At 41.6% G+C, this 26,381-nt stretch overlaps 1 protein-coding gene across 1 annotated transcript in view; it reads left to right on the forward strand.

Moving 5' to 3' along the window:
- The window catches only part of robo3 (roundabout, axon guidance receptor, homolog 3 (Drosophila)), a gene marked incomplete at its 5' end in the record, with an annotated part of 70,448 nt that overhangs the window by 27,064 nt on the left and 17,003 nt on the right, over window positions 1-26,381 (forward strand). Inside the window, 5 exons of the mRNA XM_061085360.1 lie at window positions 841-979; window positions 1,994-2,121; window positions 12,574-12,698; window positions 14,487-14,658; window positions 18,568-18,773. Coding sequence (XP_060941343.1) covers window positions 841-979; window positions 1,994-2,121; window positions 12,574-12,698; window positions 14,487-14,658; window positions 18,568-18,773 — 770 coding nt within the window. The remainder of the gene's footprint in view (window positions 1-840; window positions 980-1,993; window positions 2,122-12,573; window positions 12,699-14,486; window positions 14,659-18,567; window positions 18,774-26,381) is intronic.

Consider the following 26,381-nt stretch of genomic DNA (forward strand, 5'->3'; position numbering starts at 1 on the left):
TTCCTATTTGTTTCTCTGGACAGCCTGTTTGACACCGGTGTATTGATTCTACCACCCATGTTACTGTGCTGCTTCAACAATCCAATTACCTGATTAATCACTCTAATGATAAATACTGCTAATAATAATTATAAGTCAGTAGAGACTCATCATCAGTTTCTGTGTGTGTTTGGGATCCTGGGTCTTTGTTGTCCTAGAAAGGGGTTGGATTAGGCTTGGAACACAGATTTAGACTCAAATGGGCTCTGGTGCAGTGCAGTTTTCCAGACCGTGCCTAAATTCCAGCATATACTTTTGGTGTTGAATTAATGAATGCTATAACCTACATCTTGACCTAATGAGTGTAGCTCCCTACGAATAGAACTACTGACTAGTCTGTCAGTGGTCGGACAAGCATAGGGAACTCACCCCTCTTCTTTCACAATCAGTTCAGTTGTCGCATGCATCATCTCCTACAACTTCTTCTCTCTTCTCTGTGTTGCATTCATTTCAGTGAATGTAACTGTTGTTCTATATTTATCTGCTCCAACCTCAACATGATTCACTCATATTAGTTTGTCGTTGTTTAAAGGAAACACACATTGGCATAGAAACCCCACCTCCAACAGACCCAGACACACAGGCTCTCTTTTATCCCCTATCTGTTATATTTTCTCTAATTTGAGATCTCCGGGATGTGATACATCAATAGCTGTGTCTGAATTCAGCCAAGTGGCTCCACATTTTTCCACACAAAGGCAATTTTTAATTCAATTGCTGACAAGCACAGGAAATCAAACCGCAATTAGGAAGTAGCACAACAAGCAAGTTTTGATCCTCTCCGTCTCTGTCTTACTCCAGAGAGGCCAATGTTCACCAAACAGCCGGTGAACCAGGTGGTGTTGGCAGACGACACGGTGGACTTCTTCTGTGAGGTGCATGGAGATCCGACTCCAAACGTACGCTGGCGGAGAGAGGAGGGAGAGTTGCCCCGTGGCAGGTATGATGGAAACAACAGTCATGTACTCCCTGTTGGTACTGCATGATGCATCAGCCAAACTCGGTATCATCACAGTAACAATAAAAATGCTTGGTGCCGGGATGTTATTGAGCAATATATTACATTTTGGCAACAAGTAGTTCAGTTATACAGATAAAACAGCCTTCTTATAGAGAGTGACTGTCTTCATGTTAGCAACTATAGGCTTAGTTCCCTGATAAGCAAGAAATAAAGTCATCCAATCCTTGATTTGCTCTGTAACTCATATAATTTACGATTTACATAATGTAAAGATCTAATCACTCAGGACTTATTAAAACAAATCACTGCTCCCATGAAGGTGTAAGGATTATTTGAAAGATGTGCTTTTAATACTGTAAGTCCATTGCTACTTAATATACATATGTGCAGTATCACTCCTGAGATAAAAAATACTACAGATAGAAAAATAATTGATAGAATCATGCAGGAAGAAGTTCAGACAGTCATATGTTAAACAAAATATTTGTTTAACAGCTGTCAAACTTGCCACGTGCCTTTAAGACAGTTTCTGTGCTTCCCGAGAGAGAAGTTCTGTAATACTGTGAGAGTCTCGCTCGCTGGATTTGATTGGATGAAACATTAATGATCCCTCGGGGGAACCAGGGGAAAATGTATCCTTGGTGTCGGCATGATTCAGTTCTGCACAGACACTCTGAGTTTCTGACGGAGGCCCCAAGCCATACAGGACAACGCACTCTGTGTCCACATGCATGAAATATTTCACTGTGTTCTGTTGATATCAGTATGCCAGTGATTAGATTTACCAAGCCACATGATAGCGGCATTGAATAACCTTCCAGATTGTAAGAATCTTACAATTTGTGTTAACTTAGTGGCATCTTCAGCGCTTTAATGATACAGATAAAATGAATCTTGAATCTTGGAGTTGTCATTAATGCGTGAAACTCACCCACAGCTCTATGGCAATACATTGCATTTTGTCTTAAATCTTGTCTTTCAATGTCTTTCCAGATTTGAGATCCGCAGTGACAACAGCCTGCGTCTGACGATGGTGCGAGCTGAGGACGAGGGCACTTACACGTGTGTGTCCGAGAACAGTGTGGGCAAGGCCGAGGCATCGGGCATCCTGCAAGTGCACGGTGAGACACGGGGCCGCTCCAACTCGCTCACCATCCACACAAATACATGCATCGCCAAATTTCTTCTGAAATCCCAGCTTGAGTTTAGTTCAGTCTGTGGTTGTGACGGCTGTTGAGATGGCAGCCGAAGGCATTATGTTAAAATGTGAGAATGAACCAGAAGGGAATGATTGGCAGCGTGTGTCAACCAGAAAAATATGTGATTCAATGTTAAGTGTCTTATAATAGAAAAATTAGCAAGTAAGTAAATAGAAAAGTTTTATCCTACTTTATTTTTAGAGATACAATCAAAGAAGTGAAATATGACTTGTATTCGAGTGCTGCACTGGCAGTAACTTTGGCTTGTGATTATTAAATAGATTTATACACAGGATTTATTGAGTAGTTTTGCTGTGATTCATCACGCAAGGCCCACAGCTCACCTGCCAGCATGCAGTGTCATTTAATTGTCTTTTTTGTGATCAATTACAATTGGTCGCTTTCGTGGAAAATGATCCATCGATTCAATATTCCCTCTGTTTCTTCAGGCTTTGAAAATACAGGCCTTCAAGAACCTTGAGAACGTGTTATCGTGAACTGTCCGAAATGTTTAGAATTGTAGATGTTGGTCCATTAGAAGACTGACAGTCTGGCAACATGCTGTTAGCTCAAACTATAAGAGAGAGAGAAAAGTGAAAAATTGACTTAAAGTTCCTTTCAAGCTTTGCCTTGTCATCCCTCTGGAGAGAGAGCCGAGATCAAAAAGCATTCAAATTGCATTAGAATAAAGTCCGTCCCTTGAAGAGAGGCACTGAGAAATAAGAAATCTGTCATTTGTGATGATAAAAGAGAATATTTAGAGTTACTCTTACTCTGCGTCAGTTGATTATGTGAGCGGGCCCTCCAGCCTGTACAGATTTTCCGACATCTGACAATACATGTATGCTCACAGCCTATATCTGCGTGCAGGCAGTGATAAACAGACACAGGGTGTTTGTTGGTGCAAGAGTAAACACACACATATGCACACACTTGCACATGTAAGTCACTTTACTAATAGAATTTTGTAGCAGATTGAAGAAGTAATTCCCAGCAGCAGCTGCCAGGCAAATGGAAATTGATTGTGGGGTTAGTGCATGCAGGTGCAGTATTAGGGTTAATAGGAATAACACACACACACACACACACAGGAAGTGGCCATGTATGGTGGAAAACCACAGATCAATCAAAATACCACCTCTTATCACCTGTATCCATGTTCAGTTCATCATCACGCCTCCCTCCCATCCCCTGCTCCTTTATTTACAGACCACTTCAGTGTCAGTTGCAGCCAATTTCACTTGGGTTTGTCCGCATTCAACAAATTAATCGTCAATTATTGTTCATTTAAAATAGAACTGGGTGGCTGCAGGGCTGAAGTGTTTCTCTTGTCTTGTTCAAATAGTTCATCCAATATCCACCATTCACCATGAGCTCCTCATCTCATTCTCATTCATCCTTCTGTTCCCTTTTTTCTTTTCCACCCCTTTTTCTGCATCACTCTGTCGCAGTCGGCCCATCAAGTAAGTATTCCTTTTCATCCCATCTTTGCATGCGTATGTGTGAGCGTGTGTGTGTCTGAGAGAAAGACTTAATCCACATGACAGAAAAATTCAGATACAAACACAGATTTTAAAGGTGTTAGACGTATGTTATGCTATTATTAGAGATGTTGCAAGATCAGTATAAAGCTTAATTTCTTTACCCATCAACATTAGTTTTAAAAATTGTTTTTGTTCTATTTCTTTTGCTCTACTCAAGTTAGCATGCTGAACACCAAACGCCTGCTCTTCCTGCCACTTTCCGATAGGGAGGCCCTTTAGCATCAGGAAGAAGTAGTCCTGCTTCAAGGACATATTATAACCTCTCGACTCTAAATGCAACAATGGCTCAATCTCTTGGCGACTGACCCTCACCTCCAAGAAACCATGTTTGGCAACAGAGAAATCATTCATATATCACCTTTATGCTAGTAATGTAGGAGGCATAACCGCCACTCCCACACTTGCTTTACTGGCTGTGAATGGAGAATTGTCATTTAGTATTAGTAAGTGCCTCTGGAAACGCTGGGAGCAGGCTTTGGATTTTCCATTACAGCCTTCCATTTATGTTTTAACTCATCTAGGCGGAGCTTCCATTACTACAAAGAGAAAGCTTCCATTAATACCAAGGATTTTTTAATTTAGTTGGCAAACACAGTTGAATACATAAAACAAAAACCTAGTGGAAAGGAAATACAGTGAATAAATCTCCAAATATTACCCACACTGTAAAACAAAGGAAAAAAACATAACAGTGCTGCAGTTATACACTGATTGATCACACATGCTCTGACAATTTAATTTTCTCTCTCCGCTTCTCTACTGTGAGAAATAGTCACAGTTTTATAGTGTTTCTTCTCTAGCAGAGCCCCCTTTGGCTAACAGAGCGACGCTGTTTGAGTTGTAGCGCCAAGCTGCTTGGGCTTGATATGGGTTCCTCATGTACTGGTCAACTTCTGGTGATTAAATGATGATGAAGGCACAGGATCCTCGTTTTGCCTGTCTCGAAATAGAAGAAAGCCACTAGATCAGACCTCTTACCATGAAAGTATTGTTTCTTCTCTGCTATGTGTTGTAGAAAAGCGTAAGACCATTGCATTGGCATTCCTTTAAGACAAATATGTCATTGGGAAAAAGAGTTTTCACAGGTGTCGGAGAAATGGGTGGTCAGACATTTTCTGTTTCTGAGAAAGCACAATCTTTGTTTTTTTGTCTTCATTGACAATTCTCTATAACTAGCTTGATGCTTCTGACGTTGGCATCATTTAAAAATACCTGTTTTTCCCCTCTCAGTCACTTATCGTGTGCGTAGGCAGGACAAATAAAGAGGAATGAAAACCCCCTTTTTAGCTATGACACACACTGATAGACGACATCACCAGATTAATGGATATTCCGGGAGGAACAATTCTGTGTTTTAGAGAATTCTCTCAGTTGTTCACACAACATAAAATCGGAAGTATGGAAAATCTGAAATGCAAACAAAACCACTGTTTTTCACTGTGTATTCACTTTGACACGAGCAATGGGATCTTTTGACAATCTCAAATAAGCGTTAGCTGAAAGTGTGAAATGGCCAATTACTGAAATTTATGGGCGAAACTTGGGTTGAAAAAATATTTTTTGATTCAAAGAAAAGTCAGATATCCGTTGATTGTACAGGAGGACCAACATGATAAACTTGACACTTACCTTATCATCCGATACAGCTTTTTTGTGGAACATACAGTTATAATGGTTGTGATCTACATTTGACATTGTTCAGACAAACAAATTGGGGTCGACAAGGGCGGAACCCAAGGAGGACAATTAAACTGGGGCACACTAATCTCTAATAGCAGGGGGGTTGGGGAGGGGGCTAACGTTACAATCCCAGAAACTCGGCTCAACTAGGTTGCACTTCCTGTAAATGAAGCCAATTGTTCCTTTATTATATTTTTCTTTTAGATTCTTGTCCCATTTTTCAAATGTCCTGTACACCTTGATGACACAGCAGTCAGCTCAGAGGGATTAAGAACATAGAAGTGCACATGCTTGTTAAAAGATTGTTTGGTTGAGCCTTTTTAACCCAAACTGGACCGAAGCAGTGACCTATTTATCAGAGTTTACCAGAGTAGTGTCTTGGGGTTAGTGAGCAAGAAAGTAAAACTAATCAGATAGTTGTTGTGTATTAAGTACACAGAAGGAAGACAAATACAAGTATTTGTTTTCCTACTGTATGTAGAGATAGCAGGCAAGATGGAGAACCTGGATTTTAAGAAATTACATTTTATTTTTCATTACAGTGTAGAGTCTATAAATAATTTGCAGTGTATTTAAAGCTGTACCACAGTTTTAATTAATATATTAGACTGAATTCCTGGGCCCAAACGTCCATCTTAAATAATAGCATAAATAAATTATGATCCAGCTGTAATACTTGCTTAGGAAATAAAATAACCTCCTCAATCATCATTTACAATTGAAACCGTTGAGGTGAGAGGGGGGTGTTATATGAGAGGAGCTGAAGACTCGTGCAGCAGCAGCAGCAGCAGAGTGAGAGTCTGTTTACTCAAGCGCATGTGTGTGGAAAAACGCTGTCTGCATCAGCGTGGGACTGTGACAGCTGCCTGTCACATCCAGGCCCCCGAGGAACTCCTGCTGGGACTGTGTGTGTGTATTTGTGTTCCCCTGTCTGTGATAGCTTCAGTATGTTGGTGCAAATCACATGTCAAGTGTGCGGGTGGGGGTGGGGGGTAGATACGGTTGTTTTGTTGTAAGCACTTTGTCTGTCTCTGCTGTGCGATTGAGCAGCACGCTGGTTCCGTACGGCAGCAGACTGTGATCTGTGTGAGTGGGAGCCCAGTGCGAGTCTGCCTGCAGTTGGTTGTTTGTCTGCTTTCATTTGCTTATGAAGATTATGCTCCTTCCTGACCCTGACCAGAGCAGCATCAGCAGGCAGTGACCAGTCAGGACTATTCAGTCCTTCCTGACCCTGGATTATGCTGTAATTACAACGCAATGCAAACGGTTATGGTCTGCATGAACTCTCTGCAAATCCAACCTCCACCCTGACCTCCACATTTTACATGTGGCCTCGCCGAAGGGCTCACTACTTCCTGCATTATCGTTCTGTGCAGCAGAAACACCAGATATAAAAACAAATCCTAAGATACTGGACAGGGATCAGGCTACATGATAAGATCTTGAAACGGACCCACTTCAACAAACTAGGGGCATCTGATTTTAAAATCAATGCCAGAAATTCCTGTGTTATTGGAGGAAATGTTCTGGGACAAAAGCATCTGATTTTAAATGAGAGTGGTCTGTGATGCCATTGGGTGTCTCCCTCTAGCCATTCCTCCCTGAACACCTATGCACAGAATGCACGTGGAGACAGACTGCAAGAGAATATTCTGTGTGTAGCCTAAAGCCTGCTTTATGCTTGTCATTCATATCTTTAAGATAGTGGGCCACCAGAAACAGTGTCATTTCCACTGGCATTCAGCATCGTTTTCCAAAACTTTTTTACCTGGGGCATGAAGCGTAGCTAGTGCTCAACATGACTGAGATGGACCTATCACTAAGGAGGAGAAAGGGAAGCCGTCGTGTCAATGTCACAGCTTGACTGCAGCTTAATGTTGAACTCAATATAACCCTGATCACCTAAAACTTTATTATAAATGTTGCACCAAACTGAAGATTTAGCTGTTGGCATTTGAAATGTCTTCACATTTGTGTATGGTTCTCATCACAGAGGCACACACAAATATTTAAAGAGACCAAGCACTTCACACTCCAACCAGACTTTCCTCCTTCAGCCTGACAGTTCTTATCATAGAAGCAGTGGAAATTTTACTTACAGTGCTTGTCTATTTTTGCCTCCCTCTTGGCATGTTAGCCGTGTATGCGTTTTCCAGCTCTGGCAAAATCCAGCATATAAAAGAAGTCTCTGGGCTCCTTCTGAATTCCGATCTCAAGTGTTTCATTCTCTATTAAGACGTTCCCCAATTTGCCTCCCTGTCACGGCCTCCTTAAGACTGCAGTTTATCTGCCATCATTTTTACAGACTTGGTTACACATTTCATAACCCTAGAAAATGTATGTCCGTTTGTGCTAAACATTTTTTTGAATTATACTGGTCAGTTTAACCAATAAAAGTTTTCAGACCTAAACACCAGAATCCCAGAAAACTGAATTATTGTACAAGCGACGTGCTGTGCAAGCTTCAAGCAGGCGTTATTTGCAGATTTTTGTCATGTATATTTCAGCGGTTTTGTTACAATCCATCTCCCTGCTTTCATCCCGTGTGAAGATGCTAATGTCTCTCACTGCCCCAAATCTAGAGCTCAGTGTTGCGCCGAGTGCACCTACTATTGCTAATTATTTATTACAGCCTCGGGCAACATGTCGGCTTGCCTCCTCAAATCAAAACACTGTTATTCTCTAGACAGGGCTGTGAAGCACACCAAGATGGCATTTTAATAGCCTGAATCTTTCTAGCTGTCACTGTATTTGGGTCAAAGTTATGACGTTGCATCAGGCGCGAGGGGGAACGCTCAAGTGCTGACAAATTTTTGTCATATGGCTTGTTTCACAGGATTTTGTGATACAGCATCTTTTCTCATGTGTGTTCATTACATGTGTATGTGCACTGGCCTGGAGTTGTATTACATAAGAAGAGAGTGTTACACTGCATTTCTTTAACATTTCAGGCCTTGCATCAGCCTTGACAGGAAGCCTGTCCTTGAGGTAGCTAGGGATTGATCGCCGGTGTTCAGTGCCTGTGGGCCATATCCTACTCTACAGTTCACATCCAAACATCACGGCACGCTTGGGCTCTTTATGTTGCTCAATTATGTTTTTTAATTCAATTTGTTTTAATGTTTATATTAGTAGTCAAAGTGCACATAAATACGTGGAATGCAGAGTGGATGTTTTTGACAAATTTTATTTACGTAATATACACTGATGCATAACCCCACCGTGTGCAATCCTTGTTCCAAGCTGGAATTCCATAAATAAAAGTGTACTTCATTCGTGAAGTACACCTGAAAGGTGCTGGAAGGTTTTGTTTTTAGAGATGAAAGAGAAGAGAAATGAACAGATAAATAAATAAAGAGACGAGATAAGAGAGGTTTAGAAGACTTTTACTGACTGAAAAGACTAAAAGGAGAGGGAGAAAGTACATCTTGAGTTTGATTGAAGTTTCTGGATGTATTTTTGGAAAGTTCCCAAACCTTTCAGAGCTCAGTTCGAAACTGAGGAGTGAATCTTTTTGAGGCTTGCACAGGACACAATGTCTCCAGCCACGGAGCAGGCAGGGCAGCATCCCTCCATCTTAATGACACAGCACGATGACTTGATTGCAGTCCAGAGTTTATTATTCTGGATACAGTTTGGAAAACTCCCATCTATTATCCTCTTAGGCGAGAGCATCTCCATAACATGTGGACAAGGGAAGCATCACCTATTTTACATTAATTACAATGGCGATTGATTGTGGATATTAAGCTTCCGCCCGACAGATGTTAACTAAGACACTCATCAATGGTGCTGGAATCAGTTCACAGACATATTTAATATCTGAGAAAGGAGAAAGTGTTGATACCTGGAAAAAATGGGTGTTTAGTAGAATAACTTTTTTTAGTTTTGGCCTTCTTGAAATGCAGGATGCAGTAAAAATAGTTGGAAAATATTGTTGAAAAGGGCTGAAAACAGAAAATATCCATGGAAACCAAAATGTTTCCTGAACTGTGCCATTATTCTCACAGTTTGCCAGACAACTGACTTTGACCTCTGGGGTTATTGGAGGACTGCCGCATTGATTCCAGGAAATGACCCTGCCCATCTCAGACAAGGCCCCCATTAGCTGGGACTCAACCCGCAGCTGACACATGGATTCACTCCTGCTGTGTGCAGATTTGAAGGAGCTTGTGTTGAAAGCATTCTTTAGGATAAGAAATGGTCGAGTCATTCCCAAAGGGAGGGGGGTTTAAATTCATGAAATTCAGTGTGCACGCACATCAGAGGTGAGCGATTACAAGACGCAGGCGAGTCAGTGCTGGAGTTTGGGCAGTCAGACTGCTCGGTCCCAGACCCTGCACCAGCATTTCATATCAGAGAAAATGTCAGTACTTCACATTCATCTGCTTAATGTTTTGCTGACCTGACCCTCCAACTTATTTATCTTGTTTCCAAGCTGTTTTCTCCTCAGTTGAATTGTAAGTCTCTTAAAACGTACAAGAGACAGGCCTCCTCTGAGGTGACTAATGTCAGGAAGCACTTCCCAAAGCGTAATTGTTTGCGGCTGACAAATTGAAACAACAACTATGATGTATTTGACCTCTGCAACAGAGTCATTGGTGGGTCAGAGTAATACACCATGTTATGACTGGAGTTGTGCTGCTTATTTCTTACATTTCTTATTCTCTTACAAGGTATTTTTCCATTGCAAATCTGTAAAAGAAAAGACCATCTCTGGCATTTACACTTTTATATTAAACAGTACTTTTAACAAAGCACTGGCACTTTTGCATATCAAGGTAAAATATAATGTTATACTTTAGAGATGTTGGGTTCTTCGGTCACGATTTTCTCTGTCCACATTCAAATTTCTTAAAAGAAAATAATGCTTGGAGATGTGCCTATTTATTCAGTTTTTCTCTTTGTCCCTCTTCTCTGAAGGACGCTTCTCCTCTTTCTCTCAGTCTCTGCTAATGCTAATTGAGACTGAGAATGAAAGGGAGGCAGGAGATCAGGTGGGAAGATGAGAAATCAATTAGGACTGGTGGAGGGCATCATTATGCATTCACACCCCCTCTCTGTGGAGGGAGGCCTGTTACTCACAACAGAATCAATAGAAATCAAAGAAGTGTGTGTGTCTGTGTGTGTGTCTGCCACACTCGCACACAGTGCTAAGGACTGACATGTTACAGCAGACAAAAAGTGAGATAGCCTTCCAGTTATTTTCAGCTCCTTTCCCCTAATGCCCTTCATCTGATGTTCACAGTCTCGATCTGATTAGCCCGGTACCTGGGATCAGAAAAGTGCCCCACAATTCTGGATTTAGGCTCCTCTTGGTTCTGTTCTCTGACCTTTTTGATTGGCTCCATCCCAAATATAGTATATTGATTGTCATGGGCCATGGCTTATCCAATAAGCATCTATAACTGGCTTAATCAGTCGCAGCCAAAGAAACCAAGGACACAGAGGATCTACTTTGTAACCCTGTGCTCTTTTCAATCAAATGCTTCCAGGTAATAAGGAGCTACGGGAATTAAACTCTACGCCAGAGCTTCCTTCTGTGCACGGTTTTCTTCTGAGTAAACATGAACATGGATAAAATGAGTCTGTTGATGGATTAAAATGTGACTGTGGGGATAGAATCACAATTGCTGCACACATGGACCAATAAAATCCATAGTGTTGTTGTTGTATTTACATGATTCATTAATTGAAGCAGCGGAGACGTGAAAAGGTGGAAAAGAAGAATGAAAAAACAATTTTCTTCACAATAGATGACTTGTTGAGTCTGAAACAAGTGAGACAATTCCGCTTTGTCTCTCTTGCTTCACTTATCGCTGCTCCCTCGCCCCCGCTCTCTCAGCCAGACTGCAAAACTCATACTTTCTCTCGCCTTTGTTTTAAAATCGTAGGGAAGCAGACAACATTGTTTTTTACCTTTCGGCCCACGTCCCAGTATTGGTGCTACTCATCATGCCCAGTACTTCCTTGTTTTGTGAATGAAGGGATACACAAGCTTAAGCTAAAGGAAGAAATACATCTAACCCCTGGGTCCAGCTAGTCAAAGACTGAAATCTCAATCATAGTGAACTGGATTTTGTTATCTGCTGGTTTTACTTTGGAGTTGTTCACCTTAGTCCAGATAAAGACATTCAATTTCACGAGGATTACTAGCGGTCTAAATAGAACTACATCTCACAATGTATGCTACTAAACATGGAAAAATATCACTTGTCAGTATTTGGTGAGGTATGCAGACTTTACTCTGAAGGGGAAGTTGAAAGTGTTTAACTCACAAATAATAGTTTTTAATGAGTAATCAGTAATCAGTCATGATATTTTTCCACAAATTATTTCTCTCTTAGTAACCTATAATAATGACTTCATTAACGCCTCTTGTATATAAATTAAAAATAAAAAGGGACTGCTACCTTGATAAGTAGAATGTCTAGAATTTGTTTCTTATTTTGCCTTGGCACTGCGTCATCAGTTGCAATTTTGACAAAACATCCCCTTATCATTTAATCAAGATTATAATTGATTCGCGACCTCGAGTTAATACTTGTAACCGAGGTTTGAAAGCACTTTGAAAGCTGCTAACAGAACAAGTTCTCAGCCTCCACAAGGCTGCTGACATACATTATCCTCTTTGAACTCCTCAGTGTTCACTAGCTGCATTAAGTGAGAAATGTTGATTCACTGAGGAAGGAAGAAGAACCTCTCTTGGCTCTATTGCCTCGAAATGAAAAATAATCTTTATGTTCATACTTCTTTTTAAACTTGTTCAATGTGTTTCAAGAGTAGCAGCAGTGAGATGAACACCGATGCCTCATGGTCTGAGTGAGAAATAGCAGCAGTGATGTGATGTGTACATGTGTTAGTGCTCCTCTGTGTTTGTACATTTATGTCCTTGTGTCGTTGTGTGTGTGTGTGTGCGTGTGTGTGAGTGCGTGCGTGGGAATGAGAGATAAAGAAACGGAGAGAACTTGAGTGAGAGAGTTATCACTTATGAGTCGCTGTCATCACTGTTGGCCTGTCATGGCTTAATGCTTTTATGCCCTCAGTGTCACATGCAGACACACACACACACACTCACACACACATTAAGAATAACATTTATTTCTGCTGTGACCATGCTCACAATCTCTCTTTGCTCTCTGTCTTGCAGTGTCCCCTCAAATTGTGGTTCGGCCGCGGGACCAGATCACAGCACCAGGTCGCACTGTAACCTTCCTCTGTAGCACCAAGGGAAACCCTCCTCCTGCCGTCTTCTGGCAAAAAGAAGGCAGCCAGGTAAGAAAACGTGTGCCCCATGTATTAGAATCAGCTCTGTAATGAGCACCCTCTTGCAATACTTGACTAATATACGTGAAAAAATCATGGTTACATTTGTTTGTCAGGTAACCTCAAGGATCCGCAATGCAACATAGATTAAAAAACACTGAACAGTCAATTTGTTATAACACAGTAGTCTGGTGTAACTTGTTTGCTCCCATGTGCAGTAAAGAGAGCCTGCATCTCTTGTCACTGTTATGGTCTTCATCGTCATCCTGTAGTTTAATGCCAGGGGGATTCAGACACACACACACACACACACACACACCTCATTTTCTCATAAACCTCACAAGATATTATTCTCCAAAGGTGTGTATGTGTGCGTGTGTGCACGTGTGCATGTGCGCGTGTGTGAGAAAGGCGAGTGTAAGATAAGCATGGAAGCCTGTTGGAATGCACTGAAAGGCCTGACGACAGTGCGTGGGTGCCTGTAGCATGGCTCCCAGGTACAGATTAGAGGGGGAAGAGAGAGATTGGAGGAGGCTGGGAGAATGTGTTGGAGAGGGAGAACAAGAGTGGAGGAGAGAGATAAAGAGGAGAAGGCATGGAGGAGTAGAGGACATATGTGGGTAGTATTTTGAGACTAGCAGCAGCCTTTCAGTCCAATGTACTGTTATATATATAGACAAATGGAGAAGCAAAGAAGAGAGGAGATCAAGAATTAAAAATATTTTTTCCAAGGCTGAGTGTGAGTTGCTTTCAGGCTGTAAATGAACAAATGTGTCTTCGCAGGCTTAGGTAAACTGCTGTTATAGTTCCAGTGCACTCAACAGGTAGATGGACCAGGCTGCCTGAAGGCTTTTGGTTTGCAGTAACATTAATGCACCATGTCGAAGTTCCCTTGGGCAAGGCCCTGAAAACATCCCCCCTTATTCAATAGATAACACACACAGCTGAGGGTCTTTAAACAGGAATCCACTGTCTGCTTCTGTTCCTCCATCTGCTACATTCTCTCTCTATGTTTTGTGCATACCTTTTTTTTGTTACATGTATTTCTATTGCTGTAGATTTTTCAGTTTGGTAACATGCATAGACATAAGGAGAGGGAGATGATGTTTCAACATTATCCTCCTTGTCTTCTGCATCTTCATTTTTGAAGATCTTGACTGAAGACATGCTCACAAAAGCTCTGATTCCTGAATCAAAGGAGTCACATCTATAATTTAATATTGGCAAAAGCTGCAAAATTCTTTGGGCATGTTCAAGTTTGTCAAATTTCATGTTTAGAGCCGGACAAAATCATTGGCAGGCATGAGTTTCAAGTCCACCATAAATAAATAAATGCAAATACCCTTATTTTGTATACTGGAGGAACACAAAAAAATGTTACCCAGACGGATTGAGTGATACCCTTTCTGATTAATCAGAATTAGTTCTTCAAACAAAATAAAAATAAAGAAGACTCCCCTGTGGTTGACCTTCAGTGTTCACATGACCTGAATTAACCAATGAGTGAAGGTTTCCCTGCATAGAAATTGTCTTTTTTCCTGTTTCTTTATAACAAACACAGGAGAGCACCACAATAACTATTATTAAAAAAATAAAACAATTCCGAGGACTACAAGGCCACCACAGAAGACTTTATACTGTTTGTAATGTTATGGAGAAGTCTGTCATCAAACTGATATTGATTACAGAACAAAGGAATGAATGTATGTTCATGTATAACATGAGTAAATAATGACAATAATAATAAAGACACTAAATCAAAAGACGGATCTTCACGATGTTTTCTTTCTCTTCCAGATCTTGCTGTTCCCGACCCAGGAGCCGTCAGACTCCGGTCGTTTCTCTGTGTCGCTGAGCGGGGAGCTGACCATCGTCGATGTCCAAGTCAAAGACTCTGGCTACTACATCTGCCAGGCCATCAACGTGGCCGGCAGCATCCTGACCAAAGCCCTGCTAGAGGTGGAGAGTGGTGAGTGTAAACACACACACACACACACAAACAGGGATTATATGATTAAAGTTAACTGATGACACAAAATCAAGAGTGACTGAAAGATTATTGTTCAGCAACATGGAGAGTAGAAATTGTTTTACTTAATCAGGTTTACTTTTAGACTGGATCGTATCAGTCACATAGTATCCTTCCCTGGTTTCTCAGGCAAATTACATCAACTACCAGTGTTGAATGCAACCTAGATAATCAATCTCAAGCATTGCTTATCATCTTTGCTGGCAGCTGTTGTGCAATTAAACTCTGCATTTTACAATGCTACAGCATGTGCATGAACGGAATGGTCATGTGTGCACAAAAGTGTGGACAAAATCCCATTGTAACATCCTAAAAGGGTTGTACCATGTCTGTCTAAGAATTGTATTGTTTCATGCACCTCTATTTGTTAGAATATTTGCAAGAGATGCTGATAAACTAAATTAAGCATTTTTGGTGTGTATCCAGTGTGTATCCTCCGAATGCAACTAGTTTTACCCACTAGTTTAATCCTAAATGCTAATAAAGGTAAAAGGAAACACTTGAACACATGAAAGAGTCATGAAATCTCTGCCACATATTTGTTTACAGTAAAAAATCCACTATAATTCCCCATTAAATGCAACACCTTTTATTGAAATCCATATATTTCCTTGCCAGTCTTTCGACAAAACATCCTACGCTTCATATTTGATTAATTATTCCCTACAATCTGCTGATTTATCCCCCTCCCCACCCCACAATGTGTGTGCCACTATAAATTCAAAATCCCTCCAAATCTGTCTCAAATTAAAATATCCTCCCTTCAAATGAGCAAACAGCAGGGGTCCTTATCTGATGTAATAAAAAGGGACAACTGGTGATCGTTCTATGCAAATAACCAGCCACAGCATATGCTCCCGTCCCTGCACCCCTCCCGCCCAGGGAGTAAACACGGATTCTGTTCAGGTCTGTCGACACTCACTCCCGTGTTGACTTTTCACATTTTCCATTAGCTTCAGTTATCGTGATGATATCACGGCTTTCGACAGCACAGAATACAAGTGAGGCAAATCTCTCACTTTGAGGTTGACTGAAACGCTCCCGTTTTGCTCAAAGATTGCGTGTCGAGGGCTTTGAAAGCTGTGGTTACTACTAAAGGCCGGTGCATGCTTCTGTGTCGTCAGGGGCCCGCAGGCACGCAGCTGTAACGCAGGACTCGTTCTCATTCATGGTTCTCCAACCGTTGCGCGTGTTGCCATGCAATTCCCCGCCAGAACACTAGGCGCAGTAATGTTTTTTGTCGAAGTCGGCTCTTCTTCGTGTGTTGCACGAAGAAGAGCGATTTATTTACATCGCCACGGCGGCTCCTCAGAGCCTTTTTCTGGCGGAAAAATCCGCCGGTTAGTGACGGGTTATACTAGTGGACATAGTGTCGGATCTCTTCTGCCAAGTGCTCTTCTATCTGGTCCATATTCGTTCTTCTAAATCCTCCGTGGTTTCCGGGCATGAACCGGAAATGCGACTCCGGAAATGATGTAGTCAGCAGACCAATCACAGCCCTCGCGGCCGGGTGACGCATGCGGGGCTTTGCCGTCTAGTTAGAAAAATTGGCCGACGCACGTAAGGACGTAGGAAGGGCCGTGAGGGGCCCGGAAGGGCTCCTGCGTCTCCGTTCCCGTGAAAACGCAGAAGCATGCGCCGGCCTTAAGGAGTGAAGTGAGGCGTTGATCTGAGCAGTCTTCAGCTCTTTCCACAACCATCTCTGAATGTGCAGGAATTGTTTTTGACTCGTCCAAACTGAGCATAACTCTGCGGGCTGGCAGCATTCATCCCATGGTGTTTACGTTGAAGACTGAACTTGCAGAGCACGGCCATATAAGTGCATGTGTGTCTTGGTGATGGCGATGGTCAAGTGACAGCATGCTAACTCTTTAGGACGTTTATTTATTGAGCACGTCTACGTTTGCAGGCTGCAGCTGCTGCCTCTAACGTGCATCTGTGTATAAAGTGTTCACTCGTCTCCTCGCTGCTCTGATGTGAAGCCCAGTGGTGCAGCAGATGTAAACAAAGCACACAACATGTATTCATCTTTTTTTTCCTTTTCATGAGCTGATGAAAGATTTTAAAACACTGTCATTACTTGTGCACAGTGTGAAACCAAGATTCAGCCAGTGTTTTTGCAGGGATGTGTCTAAATGTATTTATCAGATAACAAAATATATGTGATCTTCTACTCTGGCCTACACATTTACTGCAGTTCCATAAGGGAACTAATCAGGGAATTGAACTATTTAGCAGCTCATTGATATCCTGATACAGTGTCTGGTCCTGATTCCATAGAGTTTATGGGTTTAAGTCCCCAGACATGCACTAGAATGCTAACAAACATAATGCCAGAGTAGTTTATATAATTTTCTTTTTCACACAAGTCGTGAAGTTAACACAAAGAAGCTAATTAGCTCAACCAAAGAGGAGATGTTTTCATCTTTGTTTGCTTGTTTGTCTGTTAGCAGCATTTAAAAAAAAACTATTCAATGGACTGCCACAAAATTTGATTGAAGGAGGCAGTGTGGGTTAGCATTGCATTTAGCAAATTTCCTTTGACCTCTCTGGGAAAAATTCATGGATCTTGATGAAAACTGATATCTATGAGTGTGTGCAATTTGATGAAGCTCCAAATAAGGTGACTGTTAAGTGCCCTTCTGGTTCCAGTCAGTATTTAAACCCCGTCTTTAAAACAGCTCTGGGTACACACCACTGTGTCTATATGTGATCCCACAAAGTATTCATGATGTTGATGAGCGCTCTGACTACTTGTTGTTCTTGTTTCTGAAGAAAGTTCTTCATGATTTATGACTCTTGATTTGCTGCAGAGTTGATGTATAACTGATCGGAGTCCTTCCATATGGTGATGAGTGAAGAACCTAGATCCCAGGTGCCTAGAGGTTGAAATTAACAATTAGTTATCCAGGACTACATAGCACATTATTCCTAGTTATTTGTGGAAAAGACATTTTCAAGTGTAATAAAAAATACACATGGTATTAATCAAGACCAAATATCCTGCCAAGTGGTCGATCACTGACAGCAGGTAACCGCATCAACATATTGCTGCCTGAGAAAAATCTATGTCATCAATTTGCATGTTGAACTGGGGCAGGAGCCGAGAGGCGAAGACCTGGGGGCCTCTGGGAGTGGATGTTCTCTTCTGGTGACATTTTACATTTTACTTGGCAGGACACGCTGGGGTTTCACAGGCAAACATGTAGATTTGTAACCCAAAGACCAAGCGGCTGCTTACAGTGGGGTCTCTCTTCCTGTTATGTCTGCCCTCCAGGACAATGGTGCCAATGCAACATGTAATGGATTAAAGACAGAATGAGATGTAACATTTTCCACACGTCCTTTTGCTGTTTGGATAAATGGTCCGATTTCTGAAGTGTGTTGCGAGCTGTTTTAAGCCCTGCAGCGTTTGTTGTTGTGATGGATAATAAGATTTGAAACTACTGGACAGGATGTTGTGGATTTTGTGTAAGCCACAATGTTTGAACAGCCTTATAGTTTTCAACAAAACCATAACGAAAAAAGCGCTGAAAGGATTTCATCGACAGAGCTTTTGTTGAAGATATTTGTAGCTATTTTGTTTTTTAGTGGGGTTTTTCCAAAATACTTGCTACTTGCTTTCAAGTCATTTCCACCTATAGGTAATCTGATACTGGATGCATCTGTCATTTCAGTATCACTGTACTACTTTGTGCTTTTGATTTTCCACCTTTAGGGAAGCTTTACACACAGAATTTGATCAGAATATAAGAATCATAAGTTCTATGTTAAACTAAATTATCAGAGTGTCTTTAATGGATTTTATCTCAAAAGCTGAGTGTGACCTGACTTTTGTTCTTCATACAGCACCTTCGGACCGCGTGCCTCCCATCATCCGTCAGGGACCAGCCAATCACACTTTAGCCCCAGGATCCACCGCTCAGTTACACTGTCACATCATGGGCAACCCTATCCCCAGCATCCAGTGGGAGAAAGACGGCCAGAGGATCCTGGGAAACGACGGTCGGATCAGCTTGATGGAAAATGGCACCTTCCAAATCACCAACCTCCAGGTATTTGAATGAAATATGGTTAAATTAACGGAAACTCGTCGCCGAGGACAAAACTGTTTATTCGTTGATGAGTTTTCCACGGTAATGGAACAGGAAATGCAAAACTTCCTCACAGCTGTGTTACTTTGCCTTTTAAATTCAGATCTTCTCTGCAATGACCTTCAGCATGGTTTAATTTAGCGCATATTAATTCCTACTTTTCATTCCATCACTCCACACCGCTCCTCCCAGCGAACTCATTAAAATGTATCCATGATATTCATGTGTCACTATTTGCACATCAAACGTGACGCACTTCACACAAGATAAACATATTCCTCATGATAAAGCAGCGCTGTTTTAACGAACTGATGAGTACGATGAGGCACTTAAACAGAGGACAGGTTTACGGTTGACTCAAATAATGAGTTTTTATGAGAAGAGGAGAGGTGGGGATGTAGCAAAATGGCATTGGTGAGACGTGATGCCCATCATAATGAGCGTGTGAGGCCATTAGCAGTCGTTAGCACAGTCTTGCTCAATGCTAATGAAATCCACTCTGCCCACAATTCCCTGCTGGGTACGAAGCAGCACCTGAGGCCACCGCAGCCTCAGAGAGGCTCGAGGTGGCGCACACATTAACTGATTGTGGGTTCTCAATGATTAACGATCGCTGAGACTTGTAATTAAATCCTCAATACATCAATGTGGACTGGTTGAATGAGAGACAGAGAGATAGAGATAGAGAAGGAGGTGGAGGAGCAGACGGTGAGTGAGAGGGGAGGAAAGAAGCTGAAACCGTTGGCTGTCAGAAGCCTAAAGTACATTTTATGCTGCATTCATGTCATGTGGGAATAAAAAGGGAATGAGTTGACAGCTGAAAGCACCAACTTGGAAGTGCTCATGCTTTGGAACCCATTTGAAGCTGTCAAACACCATGTTGGAAGTTCTCTGTAGACTTTGGTTCAGTGTGAGTGGATTCCATTCAGGGAACTGACATACCCTTCTGATGGGTGTGTGTTCAAATTCTGTGTTTTACAGCAAAGAGCAAAATACAGAATGTTTATTGCTCTGGCTTTTAAAGCTCAGATCACAAACGTACTTGTCGAAATTGATTTTTTTATTTGATATGTTCTGAACATGTCGTGTCAGTGATGTCCCAAATGAGGCACCAGTTTTGCTATCAGTCAGTCAAAAGATAGTATCAGGGCTCCCAATTACATTGAGATACTGGGAAATACTGCATTTCTCTCTGTTCATGTCCATGAGCTGTAATGACTGTAGAGAACAAGATGGCTTAGTTTCTTAGCTTTGGATGAGATAATTAGTGAAATCAGGAAACACGGCTGAGAGGAATCCGGAACAGGATGAAAACAGGAGCTCTCAGACAATCACACAGGATATGAACACACTGTAGTGTTGGTTGAATTTTGTTTGTACAGCGTCTTAAGATAAAGTAGTTAAAATAATCTGATGCAACTTTTGGCTTGTTTAAAACTTCACTTGATTTCAGTCCCATCTTTTTACTGATTAAAAAAACAGAAATTCTAATTATTTATCAATTAATTAGGTTGCAAAGCTACAAAGCTCAGATGAGGGTGAGGGCACAAAATGCTGCAAGAATGATCCTTTGACCACCATTATGTCATCATCCACTTTTAGTGAGGACAGCAGTGACTCACAGGGCACTTTCATCACATGACCCCCTGATGATTATTAGCTGAAGAATAACCTTTGACTCTGTCCAGCGGCTGCGTCTGGCCTTGAGGTCAATGAACCACAACTCAGAGTCTTGATGTAACAGCTGAGGAGGGGCCACAGAATCCAGCTCAGGTCACTTCACTTTTCAAGACGTCTAAGCTGGACGAGAACATATCAACCAACCAATTGACCAATCGTGTAACAGGAGACTAAAGTCTTATTAGATATGTGACTACAAACATATATTTTACGTAGAGTTCTTCTTTAAAATACGAAACTTGATATGCGTCGATCAGCCACATCATCATAACCAGTTACAGGTGGACAACATGCTGTAATATTACCTCCTTTATCAAATAATACTGGTTTTATAAGTCAGTCTTTAACAAAACAACACTTACTCTCTTACCAATAACACTAAATAGTCAGTGACACACGGGATAGATTAATAAAAGCTCTAAACATTTCTTAATATTCTATGAATCAACTCTTGAATAAAAAATTGGAAGAAAGCATGAAACACATTCAATCAATTTTCCTTTGGCATGACAGGGGGAAAAAAATGAAATCAGCGTTCATAAATCACATTTAACCCCGAAATAATCAGTATAAATAAGTCAATCGCGTCTGGGCCCCTGGAGGGAGACAGATGGTCGGTTTGTTCCTCATACCCTGGCAATGAGGAGATGCCATTACCCTGGGATCTCTGCCAGACACACAGTACCGCTGTCCCTCACCGATGCCAAGACGTCCTGGACAGACGGGAAGTGTGTGGTGTTGGTGGGAGGGTTAAAGAGAGGCTCGGCTGCCATTCTGCTAAACGGCGATGTGGGTGTAGTAAGCAGGGGCTTTGTGTGGTAATGGCAAGGTAGAACAAAAAACACAAGAGGAACCCAAACAAAGCCTGAGGAGGGTGAGAAAGACTTCGTGCACACAAAAGAAAACAGATTACTGGACTAATCAGTTTAAGGCAGGAAATCGAGTTTATGTGTTGACTTTAAATCCCAGTGTACACGTGCTATAGTGGGTAATCGCATTCACCCTCCTGCACACACCCAAAAAAGCATCTGACATCATTATCACCATTCTGTGCCACTGTGCAGAAAGTTGGTAGACAGAGGAAAGCAAAAAGAAACCAAAGTTCACATCACTCTGCTTGATTGGCAGATGATGTCTGGGAAGTGCAGTGCAGACATAACCCAAATGTCAAAGATTTAATCAAGCTATGATACAAAAATAAATATTCGCACATTCCCTCTTTAGATTTGGAGCTCCTCTCTCCCACCTCTCCTCCTCTCCTCCTCTTCTCCGTTCGCCTCATCCATTTTTCAGCAATCTGTTTCGCACAGCGCCCAGAGCTGCTGGCCTTGATTAATAGTCAGGTGTCCCCGCTGTTTACCCCACCCGCCCTCCGTGCCGATTCCCCATGCGCCGATCAAACCGCACCATCTGGGGACCCCTCAGACAGACGCATCATCAGCAGGCCCACAGGTCAACTCAAGGTCAGGGCCTATAGAAAGAGAGGAGGAACCGCGCAGGGCGTTGTATAGGCTGGAGAGTCACCTGTCCCAAGTCCTGCAGGACACTCTGACAAGCCACTTAGGCTTGAGTAATTCCTCTGTCAGTGTTACTGATGAGCCGGACCACAGATGCAGGCGAGCAGAATGGCCGAGTGCGACAACGGCGCTCGACGAGGCATTAGTCATGATAAGCTCTGCCGTGCATATCCTCTGCATAATGTATAAGGTTTTCAATGGGAGTAATATGGGCTGTGCTCGCAGAATAAGTGAATAAGAGGTGGCTGATTGTGTTTGTGGCAAACTGGTTCTGCATGTAAATGGATGAACTACAGCAGACTGAAACATCTCGCAGGGAAACATAAAACTAATTAAAATTCCCCAAAAACACCCACACACACACACACACACACACACCTGTATAACCACATGCACAGTATGCAACAGAACTATATTTACAGAGCTAGCAGGTGAAGTTATCATCATAATTTAAACAGTATTATGAAAACAAATAGTTTTGTTTAAATAATTTCTCACTGAAACACATTATAAAGTCCTTATTTGTGAGTGTCCAATCTCCTGTGGTCTTTTTCTTCTTTGCTGCTTGTATTATTACATCACTGATATTTCTCCTGGTGCATTAAGGCCATCAATTATATGACCTTTGAACTTGGCTGAAATTTGTTAGTATGAGTTCATGCGTGCTCATATGTTGTGTTAATTGAATAACTGAACTAAATAATAAGGAACCCATCTATTTGAACATTGCTCTGCAATTGTAGAGTCTACAACTCCACTGGTGGTCTGAATTTCATTATGCTTCATTTAAGACTTCCAAGTAAACCCTGAATACGGTTAAAGGTACCCTGTGGAGCCCTACTTCATAAAACATTTACAGAGCCATGCTTTAGGGATATGTTCATATTTGGCTGTTGTATTGCTAAGTTATCAGACCAAACACAGCCCCCAGCCGTTCCACGCAGCAGTGAGATAATAAAATATGATCCAGAAAGTCCAGTTCAGCTGATAGATCTGTAAATCCAAAGGCTTTTAGGACGACCCTGCAGAGTCTCTTATTATCTAATAAACATGGGCATTTATAGGTTAGTGGTTGTTTCATAAACCAATCACATCGGGTGTTCTTTTTTGCCTTTTGTTTGTTACAAATACATTGTCACACATCTGGCTCCTGGAGTCCCCAGTGTGTTTGTGTATCATGTTGCCCACATACATGTAATATGTTGGACTAGCCACAAACAAAACAGGCACCTGCTTATTAAAACCTTGTCTCACAGTGCCACTAGTCTTCAAATACACACAACAGTGGACAAGACCTCCATGGTTACACCACGTTTTTCAACATGCTTCCTTCAGTTGCATGCCCACACTGCCAACCACTGAACAATGGACATTAATAGGCCCTGCTTAACACGTGTCTCAGGTGATGTGACCATAACTTCATCAGTTCGCCTCTGGCATTAGAATGTGTCTCCACATTTGTCTCCAGATGATCTTTTCTCCCTTCCCTGCTCTAAATGCAAATACAAACGTCATTTCTGTTTCCTTAGTGCAGTGTTGTTTTTAACTGGTGGAAGGCAGTGATGCACTTCCCCCTAATAAGCCATAAATGAAAAGATGAAGAAAAATATATAAAGTAAAGGTTTGTATGAGTTAGTACATATGCAGAGAACACCAGCTGAGGAGCAGGTTCTTCTGTGTGGCCCAGAGCACATTTGAGTATAAACTGCTAAAACACTGTGGCTGTGAGCTGGGTCCACACGAGACTCATGTTAATGGCAGGTCTGAAAAGGGTCGGAGTTCCAGAAAAAGCTGTTCTGATTCTGCACCTAAAATTGAGGATTAATTGATCAATTAAAATTGAATATAAAATTAAAAAGAGGAGCGATGAAGCATGTGCTGCGAGTTGTGACTTTCTCGATTTCACATTGCAAGATTCCCCCACTGTAGAGACCCCCAGCACCTCCTTCTGTTGTAAGCAATTTCACAGCCCGTCTAACTTTTGGCTTGTCTCCCCAAAAATGTAATTGCCAGCATTCACATGTACACACACACACACATGCAGAGGCCCATTTATCACACACCTCTTAATTACATCTGCTCATAGCCTGTCCAGAATGCTAAGTAGCTGTTGAGTATAAAGACTGGTGCCTCAGACATTTCTAGACCTCTAGCTGGTCATTAATATTCAGTCCTTTGATCCTCCCTTTAACTCTCCTCCTCTGCTGTGTAGGAATCAGACGAGCGGCGTAAAAGCCACCAGCTTGACTTCAGCTTTGACTTCAAATAAGTCCACTGAGAATTTATCATTTATGAAAAAAGTGAGTCGACTGCAGTTGACAAAACATCAAGAGTAGGAGCGGTTAATTAAATGAGACGTTCCGTCGAGGCTCACGCAGTGAAAATGCAATTATTGACATGAAATTTAAAAGTAATTGATTCCTAAATGAAGCACTTTTTAATATTATTATGGGAGAATAATTGCAAACAGATTTAGTTGAATACACCCATCGTTTTGGCTGAATGTTGCAATTTATTTAACAATTGTGCCTGAAACTGATATGGAATTAAATATTATTTCCAAGTTACTGATGTAGAAGAGGGAGATATATCAAACTAATTAAAATGCATGACTTCACAACCGAACCATGCAAATACAATTCCATCTGTATTGGCACGTGGCCACACATCCCTTTAGTGCACCTGTCCAAGGACTAAAAAATGTCATCTTTATGTTATTATATCTGTCCGTGCATCAGTGATTCTGCCCCTATTGTAAGTAATACGCTCCTAGGTTACATCTTAGAATCATACTTATATGAAGAGGTATATAAGTCTCATGCTCACTGAGGGAAGGATTTTCCATGAACCCACTGTGACGCTCTAAGGGAGGGGTGCCAAACCTTTTTCCTAACACATTTGCTAGAGTCAGTAATTCCTTTGTTCTATCACACCAAAAACAAAAAAGAGTGGCTGGTGTTCTGGTCTTTAATTGCATCAAAACCAGATAGAAATAAAGTGATGTGTCCTTCAGTGTTTTTTTATATATATGTCACGCTATATCAGTAATCTTCTTTGCAGTGGTGCTTCAAGACAGAAGTGACAGTTTGGAACAATTTGAGTTTGTCTGGTTTAGCAGCTTCACAGCAGCAACCAGGCTCCATCACTAATTCTACTTCTCTATGAGGTTTCAGCTTCTTAGCTCTTAGCTCACTTATCATAAAGCTTCTCTGCGTAACATTGTCCGTGTCAGAATCTGTCATGTGAAAGCTGCTTGTTGGACATCAAACTGCACTGAAGTGTTTTAACTTAATCCAAGAACATTTGTCCTTGTAACGCATCCGCTGCATTATTCCAGCTGCAATGATGATGAGATTTAACTTTGTCATTACTGGGATAATTTTACTACTAATTTTTGTCCATTTCTCTTGGAAAGCACAGCGTTCCACCTCAAACCTAAGCGTTCACACCTGGCATTAACATCCTTCCTGAGAGATCCCATCACAAGAGGCCAGCGTTAAGTGTTCACACCTTTAAAATGGCCCCTGATTGTGGCCACTTGTGATCGGATCTCAATTCCCCGCTCAACATGCAAATTAACACGTACATCATTTGTGTTAGTTAAGACCAATCAATGTTGTTTTGAGACATTTGTGTTTACAGATGTGTCTGATGTCACTGTGTGTGTTGGCATGAGCAAGCAAAAGAGACGTAGAGAGACAAGTCAGGAGAGTAAATTAATATTGTGCAGTGGTGAAGAAAGCTTGTTAGTTACTAAAGAGTTGCTTTTTTGTATTTCTGAGTCTTGTGGGCCAGAGGCCAGATGTGGGCGGCTGTGGCTGAGGGGTAGAGTGGTCATCCTCCAGCCGGCAGTTCGATCCCCAGTCTGACCCATCTGCATGCTGAAGTGTCCTTGGGCAAGATGCTGAACCCTGAATGGCCCACCCATAGGATAACAAAGTGCTGCAAATAGATGCATTGTATGAATGTGTGTGTGAATGGGTGAATGTAAAACTGTACTGTAAAGCGCTTGCAGTGGTCATCAAGACTAGAAAAGCGTTATATAAATACAAAACCATTTACCATGTTGCCCGCCCTGCTCTATGAAGACAGAAAGATAAAAGATTGTGACTCTTGAAAGCATTTTGGATGCATTTTTGAACGTATTGGCCCCGATGGGAGCCACAGCCTGGTATAAACTGATACTAAAAAGCCAAATCTCATTTGATATGAAAAACGATCTGTTTGGTGTAATTTGCAGCTCTGTTCTGCCAGCTTTTCCATCCACACCTACTTTCCTCTGCTCAGTATTCAAAGTACAAACATTCTGCTTTCAGAGATATGACATTTAGTCTCAGTCACTGGTAATGGATGCATTAACTTAGTATCACAC

The sequence above is a fragment of the Limanda limanda genome, chromosome 14 (genome assembly GCF_963576545.1).
Source record: "Limanda limanda chromosome 14, fLimLim1.1, whole genome shotgun sequence".
Classification (NCBI taxonomy): domain Eukaryota; kingdom Metazoa; phylum Chordata; class Actinopteri; order Pleuronectiformes; family Pleuronectidae; genus Limanda; species Limanda limanda.